The 17,965-nt window shown below is 40.1% G+C and overlaps 1 protein-coding gene across 2 annotated transcripts in view; it reads left to right on the plus strand.

The window, feature by feature from the left end:
• caln1 (calneuron 1) overlaps window positions 1-17,965 on the plus strand; it is an 89,804-nt gene that overhangs the window by 28,852 nt on the left and 42,987 nt on the right. For both annotated transcript variants that reach the window (XM_072692243.1, XM_072692242.1), the window contains exon 4: window positions 8,975-9,087. In XM_072692243.1, coding sequence (XP_072548344.1) covers window positions 8,975-9,087 — 113 coding nt within the window. The remainder of the gene's footprint in view (window positions 1-8,974; window positions 9,088-17,965) is intronic.

The raw sequence follows: 17,965 nt of genomic DNA on the forward strand, positions 1-17,965 counted from the left end.
AAGTCGGACATTTACGTACACAATCTGTATTTTACTCCAGAGTTTAGCTCCAATCCGAATTTAATACACCTCATCCGCATAATGAAGGCCTTCAGGACCATCTGAATTTTAGAACCAGTGGTGTTGGACTTGAACTCTGTGGGGTGGTAAATCTCCTGGACCAGAATTGGGAACCCTCAGCATATGGCATTAAGCCTCCTAGATCTTCGGAGCATTTACAGTTGTGGTTGGATGTTTGCATGGAGACTTTACCACTCTTTCTGGCAGATAATCCATTAAATGTGTTAGTTTTCTGGCACAGCCCAATGTTTAAGCACAGTTCATATATTTTTAATAGGGGTGAGTTCAGGACTTTGGGAAGGTCATTTTTAAAAGCTTAATGTTAGCCCTAATGTTAGCCAGACACTTTCAGCTGTCTGACTGATGGTTTGAGGTTATGCTAAAGAATTCCAAGGTAGTCCTCATTCCTTATCACAACATCCACAAGCCTAAAGCATGGTGCAACCACCACCATACAGTTTGTTCATTATACAGTTTGTATAATGAACGTGTTTATTAATTTCTCAAATGTTACTCATGATTTTTGCCTTTTAATTGCCACGCAAATTGTAATTGCAATTGCAAATTGTTATTTTTTTGTTTATTAGGATTTGAATTCCCTTAAAAAATAATGGTTGAATTTGATGTTAACATATATATATATATATATATATATATATATATATATATATACAGACATACAATACATACATACTATATATATACTATGTATATACACTCTGAGCCTCTGAACAATTCTGTAAATCATAATTAATATGTATTTAAATGTAACAGTGTAACTATTTATTAAATTAGATCAGTGATAATATATGGAACATATGGAAATATTGATGTGATTATATTATTTAAATGCCCCTTATACTCCTATAATGCCTATAATGTTGCTGAAGCTGCCTTAACTCCCCTGTAAGTTCTTTTAGACTCTTTTAGACACAATCAATCCGCTGCTGCTGGATTGTGGTCTTATTCCCGCAGCAATTTCCCTTCAGCCATCTCTGCTTAGCCTACAGAGTCTTGGAGATTGTAGGCACTGAGGCTCATAAATAGGCAGGAGACCTCATTTCCTTGCATCATTTTCTAGTATTTCACAGAGCCTTTGGAAGTTAATGGTGTGTGTAATGCGAGTGAGTTTGAAGGCCATGCGTGGGGGAGAAAGCTGGGGGGGTCGCTGACCTCACCATTAGCAGAAGGCCACACTCATTTACACCTGCTCCTTTGCGAACCCACAGCACTGCTTGGTGATGGCTCAAGCATGCAGATGATGTGACAGTTGAATCCACTGTGAGTGGGGGGTGAAATACAGTGAATCTGATCGGAAGCTTTTAGGGACTGATTGATCTGCGTATCAAGAGTAATAACCTTTGCAGTAATGTGTATTTGTGACAGTAATACCATACACCCTGGTTTCATAAAGAACCACATCTCTGTTACAAACATTCTCTGGCTTCTGCAGCAACACACACCCAAAGACACTCTATGTGCAGGGTAGCAGAAGTGCTTTAATGGCATAATAACTCCTTTTAGCTCCTTTATTTTTAATACAGTCTATAGATTAGACATTCTTTTTTAAAATTACTATATTATTTTTATTCACAACCATAGACTGACAAAATGATTAAAGGAGCATTATGCAATTTTGCTTGGCCACCCCAAGAGAAAAATATTACCAAAGTCTCAGACCTTAACCCCTTAAACAGCCTAGAGCTCGTCTGGCGGTCTGAAATTGTTAAGCAAAACAATTCAGTTACCAAAGAATAGCCCTACCAGTTTGTACAGAAGTCTCTGTAGTTACTGAGTAATACACCTTAGTGTGTAACAAGCCTTGCTGGTAGCTTGTTAGGGCTATGGGTTGTTCACAGTCATTACATTTACATTTTTTACATTTGTGGCATTTAGCAGGTGCTCTTATCCAGAGCGACTTACAAGGATAGTCGTATTACAGAAGTGGGCCAGTGTAGTGTTAGGAGTCTTGCCCAAGGACTCTTATTGGTGTAGCGCAGCACAGGCACCCAGACGGGGAATCGAACCCCAGTCTCCCACAAGGTGTGGTAGCTCAGTGGCAGGTAGTGGTGTTATCTGTTGTGCCATACCAACTACTACCAACCACAGTCATCATTGGGAAAGGCCAAGTTCTCAACAATCAGCAGCCATGGGCTGTCTAGCACTCTGAAAATTAAAATAATTGATGCCCAGGTAGCAGGAGAAGGCTATAAGAAGATAGCAAAGCGTTTTCAGGTAGCTGTTTTTTCCCTTGGTTTGTAATGTGAATAAGAAATGGCAGTTCAGAGGAACAGCTGAGGTCAAGTTAAGGTCAAGAAAACTTTCAGAGAGGACGGCTCATAAGATTCCTAGAAAGACTCTCCTAGAAAGATGGTGCACAGTTCTACTGTGCAGCGACTCCTGCACAATTATGACCTTCATGGAAGACTTAGCTGTAGTTTCCGCTCACATTTGGATACACAGACTCTGTTACTGATACAACACATAAATAAGCAAAAGGCTTCCCTTGCCTACTTTGTAGCTCTTTATTCCTCCCCTACAGTTTTACCAGATATCAGTTCACTGGGCCTCAGATCCTGAAACCCAAGAAGAACAAATTTACACATGAATCGCACTTAAAATAATTTTTACATTAAAGTGTTTACTGTCTCAAAATTAACAAAATGTACAAACAAAATGTATACCTGCTCTTGACCACACTTAACGTCAACATCCATTCGAAAGACATCCAAAAGTGTCATTTGACATGACTGCGCTTTAATTCAAGTTTTTTTATTTATTATTTTAAAAATTTTTATAATAAATAATACCCACTGTTACATAGAAATACCTACTGTTTTCCACTGAACTAAGCATTCGGATCATGTTATCTTCATCCGGATTCATATTTCTGTATGTTTTTTTTCCTGCCAGATGTTTCCACATGTGGAAAAAAAGGGGAAAAAGGTAATGGCCACTGCTGCAAAGTGTTAAGTCCTTGAGCGCACGTATATATGCATATATGTGACACACTTTAGGAATTACTCGACAAAAAAAACCCTCAGAAAGGAGAATGGACTCATACTGTTATTGGAACCAGCGTCTCTCTTTGACCTGTTCTGAATGTGATCATGTGACTACGTGAATCAAACATACTGAACTCGCTCAACCTCTTTGCTGCCTGCTGCCTGCTTGCGAGAGTTTGATCGCTGAGGAGACATGTAAGAATTTTTATAGACGCCCCCCCTGAGAAACGAATTCAATCTGAACACAGGGTTTAGACGGCATTATCCGTCTAAGACCTTGCGTATATCCAGTTCCCCCACAGCGAGAAACAAATCTATAGAGTAAAATTAAAAGGTGCCAATTTGAACCGGCTTCATTCAATACAACATTGATTTCTGAGTCAGAATTAGTTGTTTTCGTTCGCTTTTTGCAGAGATGTTGAGGCTTTTTGCTGTGATTTCTCAGTCCACAGGCTTCCTTATTTGGTGGTCATTTATAAACCATGACCATGGATTATGGTAATTGTAAAGGAACTACTACACACTTGCCGAATTGGTGAACCATTGGAATTCATCTGCATCTACAGACGTTCCACTAATGAATCTGGTGTTTACACAGCAATCGTGGATCTGGTTTTTAGGAAGGTCCATGTGATCATCTTGCAGTTTGCTCAGGGATTTACAAAGGTTTAAGAATAAGGCCACTGTGAATATCACAATCAAACAGTCCATTACTGCACATTACTAATTATAATATTTTATTTAGGAAGACAGTACAGTTGTGTTTGCCTGGTGTTCAATAATAAGACACATAGTCCAAAAGCAACTGAATGAAGTCTGATTACACTACATTTAATACAATAATTGAGGGAGATTTCAGTGCAAATATATGAATTTAGCTCACTATGTCGTGTCTTAACAGCAAACAAATGTTCGCCAAAGTTTTTTATATATATTATAAACTTTTTGAACGCTTACAGCTAATTCCCAAGAACAGGGTCAGTATTAGTACCTGAAACTTTCAGCACTCTAGCAGTTTCCCATTAAGCTAACCGGTTAACATCTTTCACAAAGCTAAAGGCATTTTAAGTAGGCAAAGTGTTTTTACCTTCTGGACCTAATTTCTTAATTTTCATCAGTTTTTGTCTAATATTTAACAATTTCAAAAACTAAAAACTGAAACGAAACACTCTGATTACCAGGGCTGCACCCATACCACTTTCTTCCGATACCGATACCAGATTTTCAAGTGTCTGCCGATACAGAGTACCGAGTCTGACTTAAATACTGGATATATGCAGTATGATATTTACAGTGTTCCACTTTTTATAGGCTGTACTTTTTTATATCTGATCCCAAATAAGATCTAATAATCTTGAAAGAACAGCGTTTACTGGTTAAGGAAATCAGAATGTCCACAATGCAGAAACACGTGCAGGCAGGGAAGCAGAATCTGGCTAAGCTTCAGCAAACAGCTTTTTAATCAGTGTGTAAAATTCCCATTTCAGAGCAGTGATAAAACACCAGTTTAGAAACAGAAAGAGCTTCTGCAGTGATTTCACATTCAGGTCCACGTCTCTGTGTAAAAAGTACTGAACTTCAGTGTGTGTTAGTCTTTAAACCAGCTGCTGAAACTCCAAAAACAAAAACAGCACATGGAGAGAAAGTGGAGAGAGCTGTAATGAAAAGTTCATATTTAATACAATAATGCCTTGTATTGCATTTGATATAAGATGATCAGTAATCGGCAATCAATTGAATATCTTTGCTAAGCTGTGTCCCACCCAGGACCTGCAGACCATCCGTCCAACTGGCTACTTAAAGGTCTCAGCACCGTGGCGCTTGTCATCGGCAGCCAGTAGACGTTATATCATGAACTTGAGCAGTCAGTGCAGTCAGATGGATGAGTGTGTCTGCACCCTGGGAGTGGTTTACGGTGCTGGAATGAAGTTGAATTAAGTGCAGTTGACTCATCTTCCAGGAAGCGTGAGAGAAGATGAGGCAGGACAGGGACTCGCATCGGAGAACTGGCCGTTTCGGTCAGGTCAGCGTCAGAAGAGGAGGAGAAGGAGGAGGAGGAGGAGGAGGAGGAGGATGCTCTGACATTTAAAAAAAGCATCTCGCCTCTCTGTTTATTCTGCTTTACCTCTTCTGCTGATGAATCATTCAGCTAGAGTGAGGGGCAGCACTTGAGTCTAAGGTCCCTGCTTAAGATGTCTGTAGAACATTCATAATAGATAATAGCCTGCAGTAAATAACACTGCCTGTGCTGGTTAATATAAGCATTTATGAGGGTCTGTGTAGGATAGCATATATATATACTATCCTATACAGACCTTCATGAATGCTTATATTAACCATATGTAAGGTTTCCTTAGATTTCCCTTAGAATCTTTTTATGGGCCTATAGTAACGCGTGTGTCCGAAAAACCTAACCATGGCCCTAATTTCTGAAACATTTGCTTGTGTAAAATCTGCAAATTCATGTCCAAGCTGTGCAAATAACTCTAGGGAGGATGGTATTGAATGAGTGAAATAACACATGCTCTTTTAACCTTAATGATTATGTGCATTGCAAAGTGCAAATTTAGACAGGTTTCAATGCAAATAGAGGATTTTGTAATACTGCATTGTATCTTAACAGCAAATAAATGTTCACAGTTTGAGGAACAAGATGAGATGTAAACAAACTGCAGACCTATCAGTTCAGCACTGGAGGCTTTGAACTTCTGTGTTAGCATCTAAAATTAACAGACCTGTTAACATCCTTCACAAAGCTAAGGGAAGTAGACCGTATTTTTACCTTCTGGGCCTAAAGTTTTCATCTGCTGGTTTCTTCTCATCGGTTAATGGCTAATATTTATCAATGTGATTCATAAAAAAAATCTAATATTGAGACAAAACATCAAAAATGTCACTCAGCCAGGTGGTGTGAACTATCTCGTTGATTAGAATGGGAACTGTTACACCATTAAAAGTGTAATATTTGTGCAGAACGTTTGGAGGTTCTTCAGATTGAGACTGTGAAGGAACCTCTTAAGGTGCTTTAAAGAACTTTCAAGGATTTTTCCTTCTAAAAACCTTTTCTTGAAGGTTCCTCAAAGCACCTAAAGAAGTTCCTCCACAGGTTCAAACTGAAGAACCTCCAAACATTCCTCAAGGATCCTTGACTTTTACCAGTGTAGGACAAGGTGTAATGTAGTGTTGTAGTGCCCGAGTCTCAGGACCATAAACATGCTCTCTCAGGGTTGCCTTGAGGGGGACTCGGAACTTGTTGAGACCAGCTGAGCCCAACTTTTGTATATAATATATATATATATATATATATATATATATATATATATATATATATATATATATATATATATATATATATATATATATATATATATAGAGAGAGAGAGAGAGAGAGAGAGGGAGATTTGCTTCATATTCACTCACTCAGGTTCTGAATCAAATTCAAGCAAATCACTGGAATTATGAAAATAAGGCTGTTTTTTCATCAACTCTTCACAAGTGAATAAAACAATATCATATTCATAAAAACACTTCTGAGAAAATTGAGCTGAGGCTCCTGAGAAACATTTAATGTTGAGCAGTGTCTTGTTGCTCTCTTCTTTCTTTTGACGGAAGTATTGTACACTGTAAGACTGCGGAGACAGAGCACAGAGTCTGTTATGCTTTCTGTTCAGTAAGATAAAGGTGTTTTTTGATTTCTTGTGATGCTGCAGCTAATGATTATTCCTCTAATCAGTGAATCAGTCTTTTATTCATTTCAATAATCTGGAGAAGAATTTTACCTGTTCACACAACAACACTCCAGAACGTGACCTGAAACTCTTGAAACACTTGTTTTTTGGGATGAGATAGAAAGGATTCAGAATGAATTGGAATTAAATCTTTTTAGACTTCCATTAAAAGCTAAGAAGGTTTTTACTTCTCTTTTTGCGAATTTTGATTGCATGATGCATGACTTTTTGCGAGACAGCAACAATATTCATAGATTCATTTTTAAAAACTGCTTAATAATAGAGTTAAAGTGGAGTTCAAAACAATTGATATGATTTATTAGATCTGGTCTATAAAAATATGTTGGCACTATGCAACAAATTGTGGAATTTTGATATGTAATTAAACAAATGAAACAAGTTGTGGAATTCCGATACGTAATTAAACAAATGGAATTCCAATATGTAATTACACAAATGGAACAAGTTGTGGAATTCCGATACGTAATTAAACAAATGGAATTCCAATATGTAATTATACAAATGTAACAAGTTGTGGAATTCCGATACGTAATTAAACAAATGGAATTCCGATATATAATTACACAAATGGAATAAGTTGTGGAATTCCGATATGTAATTAAACGAATGGAACAAGTTGTGGAATTCCGATATGTAATTAAACAAATGGAATTCCGATATGTAATAAAACAAATGGAACAAGTTGTGGAATTCCGATACGTAATTAAACAAATGGAATTCCGATATATAATTACACAAATGGAATAAGTTGTGGAATTCCGATATGTAATTAAACGAATGGAATTCCGATATGTAATTGAACACATGGAATTCCGATATGTAATTACAAAAATGGAACAAGTTGTGGAATTCTGATATGTAATTACACAAATGGAATTCCGATATGTAATTATACAAATGGAACAAGTTGTGGAATTCCGATATGTAATTAAACAAATGGAATTCCGATATGTAATTACACAAATGAAACAAGTTGTGGAATTTTGATATGTAATTAAACAAATGGAATTTCAATATATAATTACACAAATGGAATAAGTTGTGGAATTCCGATATGTAATTAAACGAATGGAATTCCGATACGTAATTAAACAAATGGAACAAGTTGTGGAATTCCGATATGTAATTACACAAATGGAACAAGTTGTGGAATTCCAATATGTAATTACACAAATGGAACAAGTTGTGGAATTCCGATATGTAATTATACAAATGAAACAAGTTGTGGAATTCCGATATGTAATTACACAAATGGAACAAGTTGTGGAATTTTTATACGTAATTAAACAAATGGAACAAGTTGTGGAATTCCGATACGTAATTAAACAAATGGAATTCCAATATGTAATTAAACGAATGGAACAAGTTGTGGAATTCCGATATGTAATTAAACAAATGGAATTCCGATATGTAATTAAACAAATGGAACAAGTTGTGGAATTCCGATACGTAATTAAACAAATGGAATTCCGATATGTAATTGAACAAATGGAATTCCGATATGTAATTACACAAATGGAACAAGTTGTGGAATTCCGATACGTAATTAAACAAATGGAATTCCGATATGTAATTATACAAATGGAACAAGTTGTGGAATTCCGATATGTAATTAAACGAATGGAATTCCGATACGTAATTAAACAAATGGAACAAGTTGTGGAATTCCGATATGTAATTACACAAATGGAACAAGTTGTGGAATTCCAATATGTAATTACACAAATGGAACACGTTGTGGAATTCCGATATGTAATTAAACAAATGGAATTCCGATATGTAATTATACAAATGGAACAAGTTGTGGAATTCCGATATGTAATTAAACAAATGGAATTCCGATACATAATTACACAAATGGAACAAGTTGTGGAATTTTCATACGTAATTAAACAAATGGAACAAGTTGTGGAATTCCGATACGTAATTAAACAAATGGAATTCCGATGTGTAATTAAACAAATGAAATTCCGATATGTAATTACACAAATGGAACAAGTTGTGGAATTCCGATATGTAATTACACAAATGGAACAAGTTGTGGAATTCTGATATGTAATTAAACAAATGGAACAAGTTGGGATGGATACATTAGAGAAGCGTTTTCTTAATGTTCGTATGGGATCATGAATCATGAATGCCTCTATGTGTTTCTTGCAGGAGATGGCCAAGTAGATTTCGACGAGTTTATGACGATACTGGGCCCCAAGCTCCTGTCTTCCGAAACAAGGGAAGGCTTCCTCGGACAGACAATAGACAGCATATTCTGGCAGGTAAGCATCCATAGCATGAGATTATACATATCTCCATAAAACATGTAGCTTATATGGAGATGTTGAGGGCAAATGGTTAACAAGAACTCTCTAGATCTGCTTGACGTATGAACGTTATGCCCACATTGTTCCACCACTGAGAGGGCTCTCCGTGTCAGCAATCAGATATGCTGTTATGGCTGTGTAATCCTGCAGGCATGGGGAGACTGGCCTGCTCAAGCTGAGTGATGGATGTGTTTAGTGGAAGCATGCTGGGATAGAATCAGGCGTGGTGAGAGCGCAGAGACACTGTAGTAGCTGCTGCAGCTACAGGTCCAGGGCATGATGGAGCATTGTTTGATGCGATCAGGTAAGATGAAGTGCAGTGCCACTGGGCCCACTTGTATGACGGAGGTGCCCGTGACCTCGGCCGGGCTGTCAGGACGTGTCAGCTCTCTCTGTTCAAATAGCTGACAGGCTGCAGAGGGCAGCGAGACCAACCTCCACTTCCTAACTGTCTGACTAAGCATAGATGTCATCTTTCTGAATGGAGGTGGAGGTTTTTATTATTATAAATTAAACATGCTAGTACTGAAGTCCAGTACTGAATAATCCTTAAAAAATAACCAAATAAAATCCCTTAAAAGTCATGGGAAATTTTGTAATTAGCTTTTATATAATAACTTTAATAATATAACAAACTTTTATAGTAGCATATTTTGTCACATGACCAAACACTGCCCATATTTCATATGACCACGTTCAACAGTTTTGGCCGTGGTATCATGAACGTGCATTACCTGGGTGTTTATCTGAACAACAAACTGGACTGGTCAGTCAACAATGCTGCACTGTACAAGAAAGGCCAGAGCAGACTCTAGCTACTGAGGAGATTGAGGTTCTTTGGGGTGCAGAGAGCACTCCTGAGGACTTTTTTTGACACAGTGGTGGCATCTGCCATCTTTTATGGAGTGGTCTGCTGGGGCGGTAGCATCTCGAAGGCAGACAAGCCCACTGCTCCCAGCGGACCACATACACACACACTTAAACTACACACACATGTTCAGGGAACAGAGATCCCTTAATGTAAAAATACAATGTGCAATAACCCCCCCCCCACACACACACACACGTGCAATTAAGAGTCATTTGCAATTACCTGTAAATAATCTGTAAATAATATTGTTATTGCTTTTTATTTATATTATTTATATTGTGTATATATTGGTAATTTATGTACGTTTTTGAAAACTGAGTGTCTTGCTATCCCTTTTCTGCTGTGACACTGAAAATTTCCCCACTGTGGGACTAATAAAGGATTATCTTAGCTACTAGCGTGGACCAAACATTCCTGTAAACAAATCATGGAAAGTCCTTGAATTGGTTAAAGTGTATAAACCTTGTTTAATGACAGAAAGCAGATTTTTTTTGGATCCGTATCCCACTCGCTATGCTGACCTTAGCTTAACTAGCTCGGCCAGAGCTCCACCGAGTATCAGACAGCCCAGTGCAGATGCTGTTGGCTAACTGCTGAGCTTCCGACACAAGTGTTGACAATACTACTCGTGTCTGAGAGGAACAGAAATGCGAACGAGAGGCCAGTACTGCTGTGGTTGGACTGGCAGCTGGCTTTCTAGGCTGAGATGACTCTGTTTCAGCTAACTGAGGCTCGAGTCACACCCGTTTATAGGATGTAGCTTCATATCTGAGAGCACAAAGTCGAGTGAATGGTCTTTGGAGTGTTTTCCACTGTTTTCAGGCACATTTAGTAGACCTGTTTTTAGAGCATGACATTAACAACCAGTAAGCACCCACTGCGCCCTCACCCTGTGGCTCTCTTCAATGCACATGGGGGAATGAGCTTATTTGGCTGTGAACTACTGCTTGTTCACGGCCAAATAACGGCTACTGCTAAACCACATAGAACATTACCTGTAGTGAGAACATGTCTGACACGGAAAACCAGGCCTAATTCTTGGGACCTTTTTCCAGAGTTCATCCATTAAAAAATGGCTTAATATCTGATGAACCAAAGGCTACTGGCTAACATAAGCTACTGCAAATCTAGAACTAAGGGCGAGGAGAAAGCTAAATTCAAACAAGGAGCAAAAACAGTGGAGTGGAGTTTATGCAGGTCTACTGTGAAAGCTTCTTGAAATTCTTCTTGAGCTTCTAGAACAAGAGTGGGCAACTCTGGTCCTGGGAGGCTGAAATCCTACACAGTTTTATTCTTTTCCTGCTCAAGCACCTGATTCAGCTCACCTGTTAATTGCCAGGTTTAGTCGGTCTGTTAGAGCAGGGGAATCAGCAAACTGTGCTGGACTCCGGCCTCCGTTGCCCACCCCTGCTCTGTAGGCACCTTCGAGTTGACACTGCACTGTGTTGTGGTCTTGCAGTGGTTGGTCAGTGCTGTTTGCAGTGGTGTTTTCATTAGCCTCACAGGTCCAGTTCGACAGGCTTGTGCCGGCACACTGCTAAGCTATTTAACTGTGCTGCTAAATATGTTACTGCGTAACACTGCTTAACCCAACTCATGTTTTCAAGTGTCCATATGTTCCAAGGTTCGCTTGGCTAGCTTGCTAAAAAACACTGGTTCTATACTCCCTATTTAGTGTAGGGGAGCTACACAAGGTGATCCGCCCCAAAAAAAGCACTGCAGTGTGTTGTAACTTCAGACTCCCTATTGCTCCATTAGCCTCCACAGCTCCAGTGCAAAACAGAAAAAGCAAACCTTGGGCATGAAACTTGTCTTGGCTGATCAGCTGTATGTATTTTCATGCAAGTTCCATCAAACTATTGCTTCAGCGGAATCTGTGCTGTTCCTGGAGCAGCTGGAAATTCAGCCTGTCTTGGTTGGTCCTTTAAAGCAGTACCTTTGTCATTAATATCTTGTCTGGCTTTGGAAAGCGGTATTAGCAAGTCTCACGGAACACAATGATTCCTGCCGGGATCCAGCACGATTAAACCCAGCAATTGACTCTCCTCTTTACATTTTCTGCTTGGGCCATCTGACTCATTCATACCTCCTATAATGTACAATAGAGCATGCGGTGACTAAGCTGCCCCCCCCCCTCTGAGCGCTGTCTGGTTCAGCACTGAGCGCCGAGGGACTGGTGGGTGTTTTCAGCTCAGACCGTATTTCCTTGTGCAAGGCAGAGAGCTTGGTAGCAACATCTGAGACAAAAAGGAGTCGGATCCTCTCAGCTCTTTGCAGCACATCTCCAGAGGTGGCTGGTAGCAAACATTTGGAAAGGGCAGGATCTAGGAATTAATTCTAGGAAATAACATCCACATTATACAGATAATCCACTGACATTTTCTGATTGAAGTGCTAAGGTGAATTAGAAATGCTGTCAAGTCTGATCAATGTAAAATATATATCACATACACAATATGGACCAAAGACACCTGCTCATACATTTTTTCAAGGATATTAAAAAAAAAGAGTATCCTGCTTTAGTTGGAGGTCTCTGACTGTCTCTACTGTGCAGGGAAGAAGGCTTTCTACTAGATTTTGGAGCATTGCTGTAAGAATCTGGTTGCATTTAGGGTCAAGAGCGTTAGGATGTTGGATGATCACCACCCCACCTCATCCCCGACTCCCTACATCATCCCTAAAGTACTGAATGGAGCACCATCCATCATCCTGGAGAGCACAGTTCCACTGCTCCACAGCTCAATGCTGGGGGACTTTATTCCTCTCTAGCCAACACCTCGCATTATTAGGCATGGTGTCAATAGGTTCATGTTTATCTGCTCCAGAGAGTCCTATTCTATTGGCAGGAATTCTCTGCAGGGAGACAAGCTACGTGTGTCAGCAATGGGTGCAACTCAAAGTAGCTGAATGTATTCATTAGAAGGGTTGTCCACAAACTTTTGGACATCTTGTGTATATTGCAGCAGAGTTTCATCAAATAAAAAGTATTTAGGAGAACCTCAATCATGCTCTCACATTAGTCATTGCTTTCCTGTGATTGCTCTGCATATGTCTGTCTAACAGCCTGTCTGTCTGTCTGTCTTCTGTCTTTCATCATTCCTTTAAATCACTTTATGTTCCTAAGCTACAATTGCAAGAAAAGGTTAGCACCCCCTTTTGGAAGCACATGGGTTTCTGCACTGATTGCTTATAGTATGGGAATACAATAAGGGATAAACACAATCTAGCTAAACGTACACAAACACACTATTGTGCTGTTCATGTATTGTATTGAGCACAATGTATAAACATACACAGAGCAGGCTAGAAAAAGTAAGTGAACTCTTAAAGTTTTAGTAACCTATAGATCTTCCTAGTAATGTTTCCTATGGCTGCAAATAAGATTTACACAAGCTTAAGGTGGACCATTCCTTCATTCCTCCCTGAAAATGTGTTTCAGTTCATCCATATTAATGGATGCCTTCCTTGGGACAGCCCTCTTCAGGTCATGCCACAGCATCTTGATAGGGTTAAGGTCAGGACACTTTGCTTTGGCCATTCCATAAAACAACTGTTCATTAGTTGATGTGTCTTTAGTTGTGTGCTTTTGGGACATTGTCTTGTTTTATCACCTAACATCCCTTCAGCATGAGGTCATGATCTGCTGACCTTACGTTCTCCTGTAAAATGTTTGATACACCTTTCAACTCATTGTTCCCTCAGTGATCACAAGGCTACTATACCCTGAGGCAGCAAAGCAGCCCCAAACTATGATAGACCCTCCACCATGCTTCACAGTTGGGGCATGGTCTTCCTGTTGTTGTAGAGTGTTCTTGGTCTTCATAGAACATTTTACCAGAAGCGTTGTGGAACATTCAGGTGGCCTTGGGCAAACTTGAGACACTGCTTTCACTCCTTTCATGAACATCATTCTTGTTCAGTGTTTTTCTGCTTTTGCAGCCTTCTGTAGGTCTTCTTCTGGTCACTTGCTCGTTGTGCTCTTGGGGTACTTTTAACAGGAATCCCACTCCTAGGGAGAGTAGCAGCAGTCTTGAATTTTCTCCATTTGTGGACAGTTTGTCTAATTGTGGTTTGATGTTCACCCACATTGATGTACTTTAATGTTTTTGTAGCCTTTCCCATCTTTAAAGGTCTTCTGAAAGTTGATTGCTTCAGGACATGGTTCCTACAAACTATTATTTTTGAGAAAAACAAATTTGTCCAGACCTCGAGTGCTTTTATTTAATGAAGAAAGGCTTGTGAACCCACAACATCCACAGATGTCATTTCCTTAAACAAAACACCATTTGCCAGTTAAATCTTGGAGAAATCATTATTGCATAGTTTCACTTACTTTTTCTAGCCTGCACTGCTGATGTTTATTCAGTGTACTTAAAAGCAAGCATGGCCAGTATGACTAGTTGTGTGTTATCGGTGTGTTTGTTCAGTTAGATTGTGTTCATCTGTAGTTCTAACGTAGCCAGCAGTTAAACCACATTTTATTGATAATCTAGGCAACTAGGCCACTTACTTTGTTTTGCAACTGTACTGTGTTATTTGCTTTATTACACATTGTGTCAGGTGAATGGTTTTATGAAATCTAAGCCTTTTTAAAACTATTTTTAGTCCCAGAGTCGAATTAGCTTCAAGTCAGACTCTGAGCCCTGCTGAGGCCTTCCTCTGAAATTGCTGTGTACACATCAGTGCACACAGCGTGGCACTTGAATAAACACTGGGGCTGATTGGAGCAGATCAGGAGACTCTCCTCGAGGCCAGTACTGTCACAATCAGACTCTCACTGACATCCCCTCCTGTCCTAAGTCAGTAGAGGACAGAACAAACTGTGATGCTTCCGTTTACGACCGAGAACTGCTTCTCCAATAGTCCCTGCGAATGCTCTCCAAATACATTCGAGTGCCTTCCCATTCCCATAAAGCACAAAGAACGACCCCAATCCCTAAAGCTCTGCCTAGGCGAGTCTCCTCAGAGCACAAGGCACGGCAGTGGTAGGTTTAATTATGTTTTATGAATGGCTCCCCGGGCTTCTTGGAAGATGCTGCCGTTAAGTATTTATTTGCTCCGCCACTCTGCTCTATCAGGCCTGCTCCATCGCGGACTGCATCACTTTACTACTCACGCCGCCCAAGGCACCTCTTATTTATTGATGTTGGTCGTGTATATCAGGTCAAGCGATGAACATGTAGGTGCCACAGCATCTTTTTTGGATGCCTCTGAATATGTATGTGTGACAGAGGATTTAGTGAGGCTATTCGTGGGTGTTTGTGGGCTACTCTGTGGCCCTCACTATACCAGAGAGATGAAGAGTCCTGGATAGTGAGGTAGTGGTTAGTCTGAATAAACATCACTTCTGAACTTTTGGAAGTTCTACCTATCTCACTGACGCTAAGTACAAGCAGTAACCTGACCAGGAACACTGGAGACACTCTGGAGACACACTTACACTGCAGTGGACAAGTGTAAATACATGATCTCCAGTCTTCTTGGCCTTTTGTACAATTACTGCGTTCACCCTAATAACTGACCTTCTTATCTATCTATCTTATCCATCTTATCAAATTGCTAGTGAACCTTTTATATAACATTTAGGTCTAAAAAACAGTTCTTACTGTAAATATGCTAATCGAATCATCCAGAACAAAGACCAGCCTTTAGCAGCTGGTAAAATATTTCCCTACTGAACTAATTCCTCCTCCTTTCATGCGTACGACAGCAGGAGAAAACAGCATTTTGGAGACATCAAAGTGGCTTCTGCTGTGCCGCTCAGCATGAAACCTCACCTAAGTGCCAGCCTGATAGAACTCGCAGATAAAGAGCCCAAACTCAGCGATGGTTTCTTTCTAGCTCTCAGATCAGAGCAGTCAAAGCCCGCCTGCATCTCTGCTTCCTCAGCTTCCCAGCAAGCCCCATGGATCTGTAGAGGATTCGGCCCTCCATCGCGGCACAAAGAGCGCAGCGAGTGCAGATAAGAGAGCTAATGCACATCTCTGTTTTTAATTACTGCCACACGTCAGGCTTATTAATCGCTCCCAGAGTGGGGGCCCACACTGAGCCTGGCTAATAAGACGCTGATTCAGTCGAGGAGGTTTTGACGGAGGGATAATGACGGATCCACGCAGGCTCCCTCAATGGGATGTGATGAGAAAATTAGGGGGCCATAGATGCCGATTGTCTGTTTCCTCAAGGCACTCTTCAGAGCACTGTGACAGAACTGCTTGGTGCGTCTGGAGCAATACATCTTGCTGACAGTTTGAAGGTTTGAGAACCAATAGCCCATAAAGAGCACCAGCATTAACCTTGGAATGTTCTCATACATCAGAACAATCGCCCTGGCAGATCATTTCTAACTAAGGATTGAGTTGCATCCTTTTGACAAATAAACTGTATGGTTAAGGTGCTATGTTCCGAGCTGACTTAGCTACAAATGTAAGCAAAAGAAAATCCGAGATGGCACTGTGGTGTCATGAGGATTTTGTGGAACCACTTTAATTGGATAGTCCATTATAGATGCTCTCCTAACATATAACTGAGTATCTGTAAATGGCTTTATATGGAATCTAACCCTTAACCTAACCCTAATGTACATTCAACTTAGAGTTCATTATATATGAACACAGCAGTTTCTGAGGTAGAAGGTACAGTCTCTTAGCAGTGTGAAATATGTGTGTGAGTGTGCATGAGGGGGCTTCAGTTCAGTCATTGTGTGTTGAGGAGTGTGATGGCCTGAGGGAAGAAGCTGTTGTAGAGTCTGCCACTGCTGGATCGGATAATCTTCTGCCAAATGGCACTGAATGGCATCGCATTACTTTACAGCCACTATTGATGTAAGGTTTTACAATACTGTGTTGTTAGATTGACAGTTATATGGGGAAAACATCATTAAAATAGTTTTGATTTAATATAATTTGAGATTTTGAGATGAGAGATTTGAGAACTTTTGTGGACCATAAGACTGCAAAGATCGCAAATTGTAACATCACCATTGGTTACACTTATTTTTGCTGTAAAACAAGTGACCACAAGGCTGCAGGACCATAACAACTACATGCAACAAGCTTTCCTCATCAGCTGTCACCACGTGGCACTACCTCCACGCCAGCTTCCAGTTCATTGCAGACCTAAGTGCAGACCCTGATTTGGTTCCAAACCAATTTCCAATTTCAATTGAGGGTGACAGTTTGGGTCTTCTTCCAGACCATGGCAAAATCTATGATCATCCTTCTCAAATCTGCTCTTAGGTCTTGGACTTTCCTATTATGCCATGAGTTGGTCAGTCTAGTGCTGTCAGGCATCTATTTTTTATATGGCCATCAGAGACGCTAGAAATGTATTAATATAATGCTTTTCACAACCAATGTTGTCACAAAGCAGTTTTACAGAGCCCAGGTCCAAGCCTCTTTTGAGCAAACCAGTGGCAAAAGTGGCAAGGTAAACTCCCTCAGATCAAGAAGAAGAAACCTTGATGAGAACCAAGACTCAAACGAGGAACCCATCCTCCTCTGGTCGACACTGAATAGCACAATATAAAGCACAACAGAAATTTAACAACAATAAAAGAAAATATGGAAATGTGCTGTCAAGCTTTAAAAGGTGTGAAAGTCAATGCAAGCAAACTATTACAAGCACAGTCATTCAGTGAGGTGAAGATGAATCAATCCGAGGACCCAGAGCAGGACAGCGGAGAGCAGGGTAGTGGGGAGCCAGGTCTGGCGGTTAGGGGTTTTACAGTGGGACTAGATCCAATGGGTAGGCACAAGCAGCACACCAGAAATGCCTGCATCTCGGCATGTCTTGCCGATGTCTCTCCTTGGATGGCAGCTCATCACCTCAAACTCAACCCCAGCAAGATAGAGCTGCTGTACATCCCAGGAACTGCTGGACTTCACACTGATCTTGCCATCTCCTTTGAGGACTCACTGGTCACTCCTTCTACAGAAGCACGAAGCCTTGGTGTAGTCATGGATG

Source organism: Salminus brasiliensis, chromosome 11 (genome assembly GCF_030463535.1).
Source record: "Salminus brasiliensis chromosome 11, fSalBra1.hap2, whole genome shotgun sequence".
Classification (NCBI taxonomy): Eukaryota; Metazoa; Chordata; class Actinopteri; order Characiformes; family Bryconidae; genus Salminus; species Salminus brasiliensis.